We start from the raw sequence: 16,299 nt of genomic DNA, 5'->3' as shown, positions 1-16,299 counted from the left end.
CTGGAAGACTGGATTTGTCCTGCCTTTGAACTCTCTGAAACATAGGCTTTTCTTGGGTTTCAACCTGCCAGCTTTTGGACTGGAATTATCCCATCAGTTTTCCTGTAGCTTGACTCACCTGCAGACCTTGAGACTTTTTAGCCTGCTTAACTTGTGTGGACCAATTTCTTACTCCTTTCTCTCTCTGTACCTTCCTTATATATTCACATGAGTATATTTCATATATATATATGTATATGTATATATCTCCTATTGGCTTCTCTGGAGAACCCTGACTAATACAGAATATCTTATGTAAACTTAGCCAAGGCCAAAATAAATTACTTCTGAAATGTACATCTTAAAAAATCCCAGTTAAGAAATGGCAAAGAGTCAAAGCATAACTGCCTCCTTGAATGTGTCAAATACCAATGGAGAAAGTTATCAATCATATAAAGTTGTTAATGGCTCAAATTAGGTGACAAGTAACAAAATATTGACTAAACTTCTAAATAAATATTTATTAATTATAACTTTTATCTGAAGTAACTCATGAATGGTGATGACCTTAAAAGAAAGATCACAACTAAATGACTTTTTAATAGTTGAAAAGTGGAAGACCACCACCCCCCAAAACATACTACAAATATGTACAGACTCTATGTACATGCACTTTACACACACACACACACACACACACACACACACACACACCCCACACACACTATAGAAATCAACACATGCAGGCCTGTTTTGGGGAAAAAAATAAATCTGACTGTTTAACTGTTAAACATTTTTATTGTGTAGACTTATTACAGGACATGCAGGATAAAAAAAAGTGTAAAATATCAGTAAGCATATAAAAATTTCAGCAGTCTTTTGGACCAGCACTTGATTTGCACAAGGGACTAAGCATCTATATAGAACAGACATGTCTTGGGATACATAGTTTACAGATTGAATCACAAAACAATTTCCCAAGTGATTTTCCTCATATAAAGATAAAAAAATCTTTGTACTTAAAAATTATTCAGTATAGTACATTTTCAGTTATGTACACAGTTTAAAAGTAAAACTATGTCCATGCCAGTGTCTGTTTTAATGCAGAAAACCTAAATAGGTAATAGGTTGGCAATTAAAGTGCCAGGAAAACTGGAAGAGGCAAAAAATAAACCAAGCAGAATTCCAACAGGTGTATGGAAATAAAAGCATAGCTGAAGGTTAAAAATAAAGTCCCCCAGGGAAGAATCTTACTATGAGCAGGAGGAATAAAAAGCTTTTGGATGTACCAGGCAGCTTTCTGTATGACTCAGGTTTACAGGTAAAATTCCTCAGTTTTAATTCAGAAGAATTTGAATTTATTCCAGCAAAATTACCTCCATCTTTTATTACTGCCTCCTCCCCCATCTTCTCTCTGAGCAAAGTGATGCTTGGCTTAAGTCCAAAGCTCATGGCAGGGGGAGGGGCCATGTGTCACAGCATAACAGACAGTTGCAAGTGCTTTAATTTGAAGGGGTCACATTTGCAACAACTCTGACAGTCTCACACAATGGCCTCCATTTTATGAGCCCTTCCCCGGAGGCCCACTGATCAGCTGAAAAGGGAACACAATGTTCAGCCACTAAACCACCCCAGTGATGGATTAGTTTGGAGTCAGGAAAGCGTGATTATTCTTGAAAATAAATGAAGCTGAATAGACATGCTGACCTCATTCAGCTAGTGAGAGGCAGGGAAAGTTGGCTTCCACTTCTGCCAGCCCAGAGGGCTTGGCCCCATTTATTCACCTTAATGGGGCTGATGTGGACCATACTCAATATGGATAAAGATGTTGTGTGATCAAGTACAGACATGAACTTCATCTGATCCCATATCTTAGAGTCAGAAATAAGTGTGAAGAACTAGGTAATGGATTTTTCTAATTTTGGTCTTCAGGAAGGCTGCTGACCTAATGAAAGTTGATGAGGTGGACCCTATTTTAAAAGGAAAACCTGAAGAACAGGAAGGCACTTAGGTTTCATCATCTATATAACAAATATCCAGGCATAGAAGTATCTATCACAGGTTAAAATTTCAAGAAAGTAAGGCAATAGATCATGTGCAGATTATGTTTTCTAACTTGATGAATGAATGATCCCATTGAATCATTACAGTGAATGGCAGCAATTCACTAAACACTTCAGAGGGAAGAGTTTGCTTAAGACTGCCCACATATCTGTACACTCAGTGACAATAGCCTGGAATACTTGAATACTTCCCTTACCATAAAATGATCGACATTTTAGAACAGGCAGTTGAGGTTGTTAGTTCTTTTCTTCCTCCTCAGTTCTTTGTATTTCTCTCAAGTTATCTTTCAACAATAGGTTCATATCTCAGCCAATAGAACAATGATCCAAATGAAAGAAAAATATTTTAAATGGGTTTTAAAAGTTCACACAACCCCCAACATAGATGAAATAGAGGAGAAAAATAATAGTTATGAAAACTGAGAGAGTGATATCTTTGTTCTGAACCAGGAAATTCATTCATATGTTGTTGCTGTATTAGCAACTTGAAATTGGCACTGAGAAAATTAAAAGGGAAAAAAGAATCATATATACTTCTATCCTTGAAACGTCATTTATATTTCTTTCTGCATGTTGATGCGGATATTGCTGAATATTTTGCCAATAGCCTCAAATAGTGGGTCACAGAAGGTGTGGACGTAGATGGAATAGACACGGCTGATGCACTGAATCTCAATCAGGAAACTCTTAATGCACGGTACAACTGCCCAGATGTGCAGGAAAGAGAGAATGGCAAAGTAGATGCCCCAGATGAGTGCCATTGGGATGCCAAAGAGGGCAGACAGCAAACGGTAAAACCAGTACTTTGTCACAGTGAAGGTGGTGAAGCTGGCCTTCCAGATGCCGTCGAAACTGTGTGTTCCTTCTGGTTCTGCAATCACATCTTCAAAATCAATCTGAAAAGAAGAAGTGACACAACATGAGCTTGAAATAGAAGAAAAAAGAAAAAACCCATTTCTGAGTATGCATAAATATATATTAGCTTTTATGTACAGGTTCTGTGTAAAATGCTTAAAGGCACCCAGCAGCATCAGCCTCACTTGGAATTTGTGAGAAATGCAGATTTGGGTTCCACCCAGACCTCTAGGGGTAGTGTCAAGGTGGATTTCTAACATGTTCTCTGGGTGTCTCTTTGCTATGTGAAAGGTTGAGAACTGCTGCTCTAGGGAAAACTAAAGGGATATGATAAAATTCTTGCTTTCAAGTAAAGCCCAGCAACATGGATAAGTATACTAGGCATTCAGTAAAATGTAAATAACATGACCTAAGTTAACTGCATTCCAAGACAACTACACAAACAATGTTAAGAGGTAGTTAGTCCATATGTACTAAGTCACTTCAGTCGTATCTGACTCTTTGCGACCCTATGGGTTGTAGCCTACCAGGCTCCTCTGTCCATGGATTTCTCCAGGCAAGAAAATGGGTGGGTTGCCATGACCTCCTCCAGAGGATCTTCCTGACCCAGGGATCGAACCTACATCTTACATCTTCTGCATTGGCAGGTGGGGTCTTTACCACTAGCCCCACCTGGGAAGCAGTTCATGACTGATTATCAACTCTCCAACACTCAGCTGGTAGAATATCTTCAGGAAATTAGATCATTGTGGGCTCTGAGGATTCAAGAAATCTTAATGGTGTGATGGGATTTGAGCAGGGATTGGAAAATGGGGTATGACTTGGAAAGGAAGGAAGAAGGGATCTGGAAAATGCTGTGAGCAAGGCCCCAGGACAGGGAAGGATGATGCAGTGAGTGTCACAGGCAGATAGACCTGTGTGGCCATGGCTGAAAAGAAAGGTTAAGGCCAGACTCAGTTTTACTTTATATACAGTGGTGATGGGGGTGGCAGGGGGTGGGGGGGTAGGGCGGTGTCTGTTGAAGATGTTGGAGCAGAGGAATGCAGCCACAATCCAATTCAGTCATTTACCAACATGAATTTGATAGCAGTGTCTAGGCTGGGGGAAAAGGAAAAGAGACTCAAGACAGAAAGATTCTTGCAGTATCCCAAGTTTGAGATGACAGGGCCAAAACCGGAATAGTGACCATGAGAAAAGAAAAGAATGAATTTCAGGGACGTTAAAGGAAGAATCCCCAGGACTTGGTTACTTCAAGGACAGGGAGAGAGAAAAGCCCAAGATGAACTTTGAGCTTCAGGCATGCCTGCTAGAGAGAGTTGTACATGCATGCCAAGTTGCTTCAGTCGAGTATGACTCTTTGCAACTCTATGGATCATAGCCCGCCAGGCTCTTCTGTCCATGGGATTCTCCAGGCAAGAGTACTGGAGCTTGTCTGGATTGCTGCTTAATCTTGAGCTTTAAGGATTAAAGCCATGCCCTCTTCCAGGGGATCTTCCTGACCCAGGGATCGAATCTGCATCTCTTATATCTCCTGCATTGGTAGGCAGGTTCTTTACCACTAGCACCTCCTGCGAGGCCCACTACAGGTTGAATTTGTCTTTATTCAAAACTTTACTGTTTCTTCAATTCAAAAACTAAGTTCTCTCTTAACATTTTCTTAACTGCCTTCCTAATTTTCTTCTTGGTGTTAATGTCACCTCTGCTCTCTTTAGGGGCTTCCCAGGTGGTGCTAGTGGTAAAGAACCATTTGCCAGTGTAGAAGACATAAGAGATGTGGGTTCAATCCCTGGGTTGGGAAGATCCACTGAAGGAAATCGTGGCAACCCACTCCAGTATTCTTGCCTGGATAATCTCATAGACAGAGGAGCCTGGCAGGCAATGGTCCATAGGGTTGCAAAGGGTCGGACACCACCGAAGCAACTTAGCAGCAGAAGCAACACCTGTACTAGTCCCTTTTGGTGGCCACTAGGAAATAATCAAATTAGTTTGTAGTCATGTAGCAGTTAACTGTTACTAACTGCTTCTATGTGTATTGTCTCCATGTGATCTAGGGTTTCAAACTAATCTGGGAAGGTAGGTTGTCATTTTACAAAAGAAGATACATAGATTCAGAGGCATAATGGTGGCTTGCTAAAGTCAAACGCAGAGCAAAGGTGGGGACAGGATACAAGCCTGGGCCCTTTCCCAATAGCATTCTTTCCCACAGAATTAATTTTCAGGAGCTTTTATCCATCTGGAAGGATTATATAGACTAAACTGAAGCATGGGGTAAAAAAAATACCACCAGAAGTGTAGGACAGAGCCAGTTTAACTGTGGAGTGGTGGCAGCTATATGAAGGAATCTAATGTGCTTTGAAATGTAAACAAGTTGATGACTGCTAGCAGCAATCCAGGCAAGCTCAGGATTAAGGAATGAGGACTTATGTGACTCCATGGAGCCTCTCAGTGCCAAGGAGCCACTTTTCGTTAAACACAATAAACTTCTTTTGGAAAAAAATACATGATGCTTACCAATAGTTAAGGTTTATTTTCTAAAACATTCTATTTCTTGATCTGTTGTCCAGTGTCCTAAGAATATGTAATACATAAAAAAGGTATGTCCATAATTATCTAAAGAAGTTAAATAAATTTATTGTTGTTCTAATGTTTCTTTCCCTGTTTAGATCTAGACTCAGAAGTAAACATTTGTGTGTTTTAAAAGATTGTTCTAAATGTGTGGCAAGTCAGATCAATCTTTTAATGAAGTTTCTGTGCAGGCACTTGTTTACTATAGGATTTTGCTCTGGTACTGGATTTTCCCAAAGCTGTTAAAAATAAAGGTCTGTGCTCTTCCTTCAAAAGGTCCCCAAATAATTTTATTTTAAAAAGATGACCCTATTTTGTAAGAGGATTTGGTGAAGCCAAAATGAATGTACTAGAGCAAGGTATTCTTAATCTGAATCAAAGGCTGGGCAATGGTGGTCCCTGAATGCCCTGAAGTGGGCACTTAATAGAAGAAGGCCATCACTTTTATAGAAAATAGAGAGTCTACTGCCAAGGAAGGCTGGTAAGGATTTTACAAGAACCAAGGATTCCTGTCTCTTTACAGAACAGAATTTAAGCATGTTTGCCTACAGATTCTTTTCCAAGGGAATGGATAGTTACTATCATTTGTTGACTGGCTATCATGATCAAACGCTGTTCTCAATTAACTCACAGCAACTCTGTAATTTATTATTGCCATTTAATAGAAAAATGTGAAGTTTAATGAATTGTCCAGGTAAATAAGAGGTAGATTTTAATTTCCAATCTGGTTTGAAAGTTATTGATTCTTTCTTTTAATACCACATTGCTTAAAAAATATTTTTAAAATTTTCTCTAAGGCAATTAGTATTCCATAATTAAAAGGCACATTGACCAGAAAAAAAAAAAAAAAGAGAGAGAGAGAGAGATTATTGAGTTTAACCCTCTGGTAACTGTAAGAATTCCCACAGCCTGGTCTCTGAGAACAGTGTTAGGATGAGGTCATACACATATATACATGATTGGTCCTTAGCGAAGATCTATAAACATGTGTCATGTGTAAGATTTCTTACTGATAATTTAACTTTTCTAAGCATAAATATAAATGCTTTTTTCAGTGAACATTTTGGAAATTCTTAAGTTTTGTTTTAAGTTGGTTAGAAAATTTGAGTGGCTACTTTTTTAATGCTTTCCAAAATAGCAGTGAGTATGATTTATCTTCAAATATCCAAGTGAATTTAGAGCAAGTCTCCAGGGGTGGAAAGCAACATGACAAAAATAACATGTTATATAAATATATTCCTTAGTTAGTTGCTGCTTTAGTCTTAAGAATGTAACGTGGCTTAAAATAAAAGTAACATCAATTAGGCGCAATTGAAGAGAGAAAAGGCAAGTTAAAGAAACACAGTGAAGCTAGAAATAATCTTTAGTTTTTCTCTACCTCCATTTCTGCAACAGTAATAATAATATCGATAGGTGTTTGTGAGGAGGACATGAGAAAATTTATGGAAAGTGCTTGGCATGGGGATAGAGCATTGCAATATAGTAAATGCTCAATAAACAGCATTGAAAATTACTTGTTCTGGATGACTATGTTTTTTAATAAGCAATTGAAATAAGAGAAACTATCAGTTGCAAAGTACATGGTGGCTGTAAATTCAAACCTCATCAGTGCTTCCAGAGAACTAACTTCCATCTATAATCATCTTTACCACAACCTCTGAGGTACATGCCATTATTCTCATTTTACATAATGAGGCTACTGTTGGACGTTAAGAAATTACCCAAGGTCACACAGATGATAAGTGACAAAACTGGAACTTGTCCTTCTTCAAGTCTAACTTCCTTTTGCTTTTGTATCCCTGGGACTATAAGCTCTTCTAATAGACCTATTTGCTTAATTTTCACCCAGACTGATATGTTTCCTAAAACATTCACATTTTGATTATTAAAGAAATTACTCTTGTTAATGTTTCTATTTTAAGTTAGGACATCTAGTAACTAGGATGTTTTGCCTTTTTGGTACTGACTGAATTTCCATGGCCCTGCACATCATGTTCTCACAATCCTGGGCACCCAGCCAAGAACTCTCTCTCTAATTGGCAGATAAGGAAACTGAGGCACAATTTAAATGGACCAGATTTATCAAGGTCCCAAGTGAATCAGTGGAAATGCTGAAATTAGAACTCTTAATTTCCTGATTCCCAGGCCTAGGCCCACCCCTGCCTTCCACACTATTTCCCTACAAATGTACATATTTCTCCTTATGTCCCTTCTCTGCCTACCCCATTCCTATCTCTAGGTCTCCTGTAAGTCTCTCATTGTCTTCTAAGACATCGACCTGAAATATATCACTGTGTGAGGTTAGGAGAAATGTCCTTTTCTCAACATAAATATAGACATTTCTGTATACCTATATAGGGTGAATAGGTGAAAACCGGAGGGAATATTTTGAAAAATATCCTTATTATACTTTTTGAAACATTCATAATTGATTGAACCCAACAAATTTCTGTTAGTAATCAGTCATTCCATTTAAAGGCAGTTCACAAATTTCATCCAAGCATAGTTGCCTTAGCAGATTCATAGATATTTAAAGCTGAAGGGATTCTTAAAGAAAAGGAGATCCATTTGAGAGAGAGAAATTGATGGACAAAGCTGTTAGATGACCAGATCAAGAACAGTTTTCCACTTCATGGCAGGCACAGACTTGGAATTCAGGCTTAGAAACTTTCCTGGGCTTTTCCACTACTGACTGCTATCACCGCACACCCTCCATCATCTGGATGCTGCATTCCATAGCCAGTGGAAAAGGCGACTAGGCTTGTATGTAAATTTGAACATCATTGAATGAAAAGTGGTGCCTTTTTCTGATTATCTCTAGTGTGCTCATTGTTTATATGCATCATCGGTTTGATTTATCCCTCATCAAAGCTGTCACTCTGGAGTCCCATTCCTCAGGGACATGACCCTCTTATCCCTCTAGAGGAAGTCTCAGAGCAGGTGTTACTCAGAGCGAACTGTATTTGCTCACCTAGATTTGGAGCAGAGCGAGAATTAGAGGTTTCCTTTCAGACAAACATAAAAGCCAAGACATGCAGGTGCCATTTAGTTTCTTAGAATGGGGATGCTTCAGATGAGGTTGAGCTGCTCCTTCATGAGCTGATTTTTGGTTCTGTAAACTATGGAACAAGTTGCCCTTCTGGCAAGAATCAGACTTCAAAATCAAAGGCATAAATAAACTTTAGTATTTATATGTCTTAATAGATGCTTTATAAGGAGTCAAGAGTTTATGTTATTAGATTTTTATAAATGACATTAAATACTTTTGTAAAACATTGACTTATGATGCTATAATTTTTGAAACATAAGTTAGCAAAAATCTAGCAGCAGACGTCAAGAAAAGCAATCTGTCTCACTGTGTTTTAATAATAGTTGTTGGCTAGTGCAGTAAGTCATTTTGTTAAATGTATGTGATGGAAATATTAAAAAAATTTTTTCCCATGTACACAGGATTAAAAAACATGGGCTCATTTTTTTGTCTCAAAACTTGGACATTTTATTTCTGGATAAAGAATTTCCAAGAAGGAAACTTCAAGTACATTTGGGATTTAATAAGCAAAGATGCTTGCCTGTTTCCATGGGAAAATATCATTTTAGATTTTTGTGAAAATTGTGATAAAATTATGAAACTGTGATTATACTGGGTATATAGAACACAAACAAGATGTTTATAGAAGATGTGTGTTGTCTTCCTGACACCCACAGGAAGACAGTTTTCTTTTCTTTCCCACTTTTCTGCCAGTGAAGCTTCATTTGTTCAGGTCATGGAAATAATTCTTTTATCTTAGAGATAAGTTATAGATGGTTTAGACTTGCCATGGTAATCTTAATCTCCTTGTCAAGTGGTCAGTTTAGAGTAGACATGTGACCCTGTTCTAGCCAATGAGATTAAGTGGAAGTCTGCTGGGCTAGATTTCCGGAAAGCTTTATTTTTCTTATGAAAAGAAACAGAGGCATTTTGTATGGCCCTTTGCCCTTTTCCTCCTACTTAAAAAATGATGTATTGCCTTAATGTAGAGAAGTCATCTTTTGACCATGAGGTGACATATATAATTAAAAGACCAAGACACTAGAAGATGCTGCTTTTGCTCTACCAATCTACTGAAACAATTCAGTAGCTATCTGTTCTAGACTTCTCCTTATGCTTTTATTTTTAAGCCACAGCTATTTAGATTTTCAGTTACCTATATCAGAAAGCATTCTGAAGTGATATAGTAACTAACACTCTTTCCTTTTGGTTAGCATAATAGGTGTACAACTCCTCATTTAGAAACCTAAGTTCAATTAGTAACTTCAGAATCTTTTCAGCACTACTATTCTCTACCCACAGAATATACTCCCTAACCCGTATCAGAAAAGTTTTACATTTACATTTAGTTTTAACAAACCATAAGTAGGATGATAAATTGACAATAAAAAAACCAAATTCGTGTGTTCTGTGTTAGACAGCATCTAAGATGGCTCCCAGTGATTCCCTCCTCCTCAACTTTCTTGGTATTATGCCTTTGTGTAACTTTCTCCCCACTTTAGAGTGGGCTGGATTTGTTGATTTGCTTCTAAATAATAAAATGTGGCAAAAATGATGGGGTAGTCACTTCCATGATTAGGTTACAAAAGACCATGGTATCATCTTCCTTCCTTTCTTGCTTTCTTGCTTGCTTGCTCTGCGGGAATCCAGGTGCCGAGTTGTGAGCTGCCTTATGGAGAGGTGTGTGAGGAAGTTAACTGAGGCAGAACTCTAGCCAACAGCCATTGAGGAACTAAGTCCTCAAACCAGAACCCTGGGAGGAACTGAATCCTACCAGTGGCCATGTGAGTCAGCTTGGAAGTAGGTCTTCCCCAGTTGGGCCTTGAGACGAACTCCAGCCCTGCTACCAGGATTAAAGCCTGTGAGAGGCCCTGAACAGAGCCACTCAGCTAAGTCACATTTGGATTTCAGGCACATTGTTAGATGACTTAAATATTTGCTGTACTAAGCCACCGAATTTTGAGGTCATTGGTTATGCAGCTATAGATGACTAATACAATTCTAAAACAAACCACCTTTATTTTGATGATCATGTTTTATTTTCCATTATATTATTTTTTTTGTTATATAATTCCATTTCATTCTTATAGAAAAATATATACAATGAATGTATATAAATATCCTGCAATTTGGTCCTGGAGCAAAGTCCAGAAATATATGAGAAGGAAAAACAGCATTTTAGACTTTCAACAATTCATATTAAACTGAATATTAGAAACACTGTACACAGTTGATAGTGCTATCAGCTCATGTTGCTAATGTGCTTGGATTTCTACCCAGATATGCACCAAAGACTGAGAGTCAGCTCCACCTTGAAGACATGCCACTGAATCTGGATTTTTGAATATAATGTGTTGAATGCACTGGCACAGGGGTAGTGTGGCAAAGGTTAATGGGAGGGAGGGAGGATACCTGTTAAAATGCAGATTCTTAGGCTCCTTTCAGACTTAGATCACACTCTCTGGGTGGGCTTGGTGAATCTTATACAAATAAGTGAACTAGTGAATGACAACATCTGTATGGATTTAATGACAGCTTCTTTCTGTTGTCAGTACTCTTTTCCCTCTGTGCCTGGAAGCCCTAGTCTGCTTCCTGCTTCTTTCCTGAAACTCCTCCAGTGCTGGCTGGCATATGGAAGTTGGTGGACAAAAAATGAATGGAAATCCTCTTGAAAAGCTTTTCCTAATTTAAACCTATAAATATTTATTGGACAAGGATGAATGACTATTATTTATTAAGAAAAACACAAAAACTGGCAATAGAAATCCTGATTTTTTTTTAATGATTTTAAACCCAGTATAAACAAATGAATGTTTTAAAAATCAAATATGTACTTCTAAAATCCTACCCTACATGAACCAAATCCACACATGCAGAAAGAGGGTTGAAACTAATTTCAAACTCCCCTCAGTGTCCCCACACATATTTCCAACATGTTGAGCGGCCTTTGAAGTCAGTGGGATAAATGTGGTCCATGAGTGTGTGGGTGTGGACAGGGTTGAGAACTAGCACAATTAAATGTTACCAGAACACAGGCACTCTGCCCTAATGCCTGTGTGTTTTCCCAGGGGCAAGGGCAAATACCCATTTGTTTACTGAACTGAACTGGCATCATTGAGGGGAAAAAGCGGCAGTGAAAGCTGCAGTGTTCTTGCAGCCTCGACTGAAAAGAGGAGGCCTGTATTGTATCCTTAATGCTTGTGACTGTTTGGACTTCTAGAGAATCTACACGGAGAACCAGGAAGAATTTAAACCAGGGGTGGGAACACTGAAGTGTTCCTGGATTGCCTTGGGGCAGCGGGTGCTAGGCAACTTCACCCTGTGGGAGAGTGCTGGGCTGCCTTTGGACCTGGAGGGAGAGGGCTGCATTAGTAGTCAGTTTCAAGCTGAGAAGGGGAAGGTGGGCATTTGCATACCCCTGTGAGCCACAGCAGAGGGCTGGGTGCACAGGGCAGGCTGCACAGGGCACCGGCAGTCCTGGACCTGGGCCTCCAGCTGGGACCCTAGTCTCTCCCTCTGGACTGCTTCAGCTGGAACCCTTGTCTCCCTCTGGACTGCTTCTCAGACAGTGCAGAGACCTCGGAACAGACACTGTACACATTGAGTGTCCTACTTCACTCATCTGCTTCTCTGCACAAACTCGTGAAGTTCTAGGTTATCTTCATCATAAGTGTAGGAAATAGTCTTTTATTTCCCTGACAAGAAAAGGTCACTTAACTGATGAATGAATGGAGCAAACCAGGATCTAGGGCAAGTTGGTGTCCACTGCACCCATCTTGGTATCCTTCACAATTCCTAATAGTATTATGCATACATTAATTAGCAAATATTCCATCAATATATATATTTTAAAGGTGCTATAAATAGCCATTGAAAGGATGTAGGCATACATTAACCATCATATTATCTACTATGAATTCTAGTCCTGACTTCACAAGTACACTTTTATTTATCGATTTTTTTTGTATCCTATTTTATTCAAAATTATATTCTTTTTTTTACCATAGCTCTGTAATACCATGATTTGATCAAAATGAAGAGGAGGGCAAGTTACTTGAAAGGCATGGAAAGGCTACAGAGGAGGAGGCAATTCGGACTCAGAAGTTTTCATATTTAAGGAAGAATGATTTAGAAAATACTGATTATTTGTTGCTTGGTTGAGTTCTGCTGCGATGATCTGAATAACTATAATTGTGCCGATCTGGCCCAAAAGCAAGGGGTGTGCACTGGAGTAGTTTAGGAGGGCAAGCAGAGGTAGAAGCAGAAATAGCGGCCCAGCTCTTCAGAGAATTAATAGAGCACACCAGTGTGGATGAGATAGGGTGAGAAGAGTGAATTTGTCCTTTGGTGTCTTTAGCCTCCACTTTTCCTTGTGTGTGTGTGTGTGTGTGTGTGTGTGTGTGTGTGTGTGTGTGTGTGTGTTTATGTGTGTGTATGTGTCCGTGTCCCCAGTGCAGGAGGCCTACAAAATAATTTGTACTTTAGAATGAATTTAGGTGACTATGTTGTCTTTCCTGGCAGAGGCATAGGGGGATGCACAGAGTAAGGCAGAGCATCATTTCCAGTTGGCCTTTGTTGTGTTATTAATGGTCTTAGGGCATGACTGTGGCATATGTATTCTGAGTCAAGAGATTTTTAGAGGCTTTGGAATAGCAATAATGTACATAATAGAGTACTGTGTCTCAATGAGTTCACATCCTATATGTGAGGACCTTCAAAGCAGGTGTTATTTCCCCCATTTTACAGATCAAGAGCCTGAGCCTCAGGGAGGTTGTAATCAGTGACTGAACCAAACACAGGACTTAAGTCTCTTGGATCCTCCATCATACCACTTGCTTTAATCTCACACCAGTACTCATTCTGTTTATGAAACCCTGCTCATTCAAATAGTCAGAGTAAGAATTTCTGAATCTATGTGCTCTGGTTCCTCTCCCTTGCCTGCAACCATGCTTTTCATCCAAATGAACAGAAAATGCTGTCCTGACTCAGCAAACAACCATTTCTAACAGGACAGGGCATGCATATCGAAGTCAGAGGCTGGGGCTGGCCTACTTCTGCTATCAAACCTCCATGTTCAGCATTACCTTCATTCTCCAGCAGCCAAGTTCTCTGCTCAGGACCCCCTGAGTCATCTGACCATTGATTATAGGGTCCCCATTGCCTTGTCTCCTCTCTGTGGCTTTTTCTAGTTAACCTTAACATTGGACTTTTCCTTGTTCTGTTCCTGTAGGGTCAGTGGTTCTCAAACATTAATCCACTCATTTCTTTGTCAAAATGCAGATTTCTGGGCACTAAGATTCTGAATCAATTGTGTCTGAGGGTAGAGTCCGCCTTTTCCCTCATTTTGATACAAGTGGTACAGGGAAGACACTTTGAAAAACAAAAAACTGTTTGCTGTCTTAGTTCTCTACTGAGAGGATTAAATATCCTAACACTCCGATCTAAGTGGGCATTACAGTAAGTTAGTACTGTGTCTCTCCCTACTGTTGAAAGGCAATATGGTAACATGGTTGATAGCTTGGGGGCCACTTTGGATCTCAGCTTTGCTAAGATTATTAAATCTCCCTGTGCCTTAGTTTCTTACCTGTAAATTGTAGGTATAATAGCATCTACTTCATAGGATTATTCTGTGTATTAAATAACTTAGGCAAAGTATTTGGAACAGTGTCAAGGGCAGTGGTCAATACTACATCGGGAGCTTCTGGCCCAGGCATCCAAACCAGGAGGTGAGGAAGTGTCAAGGATTTCAGTAACAGTATTGGAAGGATGGAGGAGCTCTTTTGGAATGAGAGACTCTCTTGGCATTCCTGATATCATTTTGTGCAGGTGGGTGCTTATTCTGCATTCTGCCATTTAGCAAATAAGAAGAATTAGTTCATCTCTTGTGTGTGCATTAGCCTCCTGGAGTTTATTATAAACTTGAAGCATAACGTGCCCTGGGGGAGAGGATGCTCCAGCTGACTGAGTTCATGGATGTGTCTGAAAGTGGCAGCAACATCAAGTAGACATGACTCTTTGCTTTAGATTAATTCCTTTTTGCCTTATTCTTCTTTTCTTTTCACCTTTAGCCTGAAGGGGGCCACCAGGTGTCTCCATCTTTTGCTCTTTGTAGCAGGGAGTATAAATGATCCTTGGGTTTGTATTAAAGTTAAATTTCCTTGTTTTGATAACAAAAATATATGTGCATAGTTTACATCCTGTTGTGCCTTGAATTGTGTTCCCCGTCAAAAAATATATTGAGGTCTGAATCCTCAGTACCTTGGAATGTGACCTTATTTGGAGACAGGATCTTGTAGATGTAATTAGGATGAGGTCACACTGGTGTAGAGTGGGCTTCCCATCTGAGATGGCAGGCATCCTTCTAAGAAGATGGTGTAATGTGAAGACACAAGAAGGCCATGTTATTGATTGAAGTTATGCAGCTGAACGCCAAGGAATGCTAGAGATGGCCAGAAAACCAGGAGAAGTTAGGGAGAGACAAGGATGGATTCTCCTGCAGGTTTCAAAGGCACATGGTCTTGCTGACATGTTGATTTTGGACATCTAGCCTCCAGAACCATGAGACTAAATTTCTATTGCTTTAAGCCCCTAGTTTTTGATACTTTTAAAGGCATTTCTTTGAAATGAATATACATCCTTCTGAAATTGTTAAAAACTGTCCTCAATGATGAGATGATTTGGGGGTTCCACAGCATTTTTATACCTCCTTGAGTAAGCTGAGTACTCTTACTTCTGGGGATCCCAGGCAGGAACCTAAAACCATGTTTGGTGGACCTGAGACCAGTTGACCATGAGCCTTTTTCAGGAATCTGGAACCATCTCTCCCATCCACATGGTCTCACATTTTCATTATTACAAAAAGCACCTAGTTTCAGATGGCTTGGTACAAAGCAGGCTGCATGTGTTTTGATTCCTTTTTTTAAATTTTCAGGCTTCTGTTATTAATTTATTTGGTGGCACTTGTTGATGTCAAGTATTACCAAATAAATGACATGGAACAGAGAACAGTGTAAAAATAAGCCAAGCAAGGGCTGGTGATAGGAGCACTGAGACTAGAGCGCTGAACTTGAATGGGTGAGGAGTCATACCTTGGGGGAGCTTATGTTTGTTATCCTTGAGAAGTAGCTACTTCCTTCAAAGTGGTGGAAGCTTACTTCCCAAATAGAAAGACTTGTACTGTTTAGTGCATGGAAATCTTGTTTTATCCAAGCATACAATGATAAGGATTCATCCAGAGGTCTCACTTGGTCACAAAATTCTGTGTTTACCCTTGGGAGTTTGTTATTCTTTAAGCTTTAGGGCAGGTCATAGGATAAATATGAATGATTACCATGCTAAAGAAAATAAAAGCTCTTTCCATTCTATCAAAGACATAAGAAACGGAAATGTCTTCACTGTTTTCAAGCTACCCATTGGTTCACGTAGACATTTGTTTAAACCAGAGCTTTTTAAACACTCTTAACTTTTTTTTTTCAGTTTCTACAACTCACTTCCTGATGGCAGATGTTGTTTCCTACTATTCACTTAAGTCAAACTACGGTTACTAATAGCTTTCATCTTACTTCACTGCTGGAATATTTTTCCCTCCAGTGCTTCTAGTCTGTTTATTAAACAAACAGAAAATGAATGAAACAAATCTCTGCAGGTTTGAACATTGCTTGGCTAGTGAGGAAAAGGATTTACACTAGGGTCCTTGTGAGGCCTAAGCAAGGATGATCACAGCCCATTGTGTGGTTCCCAAGATGCAACTTCCAGTCTCTCATACAGGATTTCTCCATCTGGGCACTGTTGGCATTTTGGGTCAGCCAG

At 39.3% G+C, this 16,299-nt stretch overlaps 1 protein-coding gene and 1 long non-coding RNA gene across 5 annotated transcripts in view; one reads left to right on the top strand and one right to left on the bottom strand.

Moving 5' to 3' along the window:
* LOC139036760 (uncharacterized) overlaps positions 1-16,299 on the top strand; it is a 234,377-nt gene that overhangs the window by 124,201 nt on the left and 93,877 nt on the right. The gene's annotated exons all lie outside the window — the stretch shown is intronic.
* The window catches only part of CAV1 (caveolin 1), a 34,762-nt gene continuing 19,220 nt past the window's right edge, over positions 758-16,299 (bottom strand). For all 4 annotated transcript variants that reach the window (XM_020874471.2, XM_020874474.2, XM_070468733.1 and 1 more), the window contains exon 3: positions 758-2,938. In XM_020874471.2, the coding sequence (XP_020730130.1) occupies positions 2,597-2,938 (342 nt within the window). In that variant the 3' untranslated portion in view covers positions 758-2,596. The remainder of the gene's footprint in view (positions 2,939-16,299) is intronic.

Source organism: Odocoileus virginianus, chromosome 1 (genome assembly GCF_023699985.2).
Source record: "Odocoileus virginianus isolate 20LAN1187 ecotype Illinois chromosome 1, Ovbor_1.2, whole genome shotgun sequence".
Classification (NCBI taxonomy): domain Eukaryota; kingdom Metazoa; phylum Chordata; class Mammalia; order Artiodactyla; family Cervidae; genus Odocoileus; species Odocoileus virginianus.
This window is presented reverse-complemented; position numbering and strand designations above follow the sequence as displayed.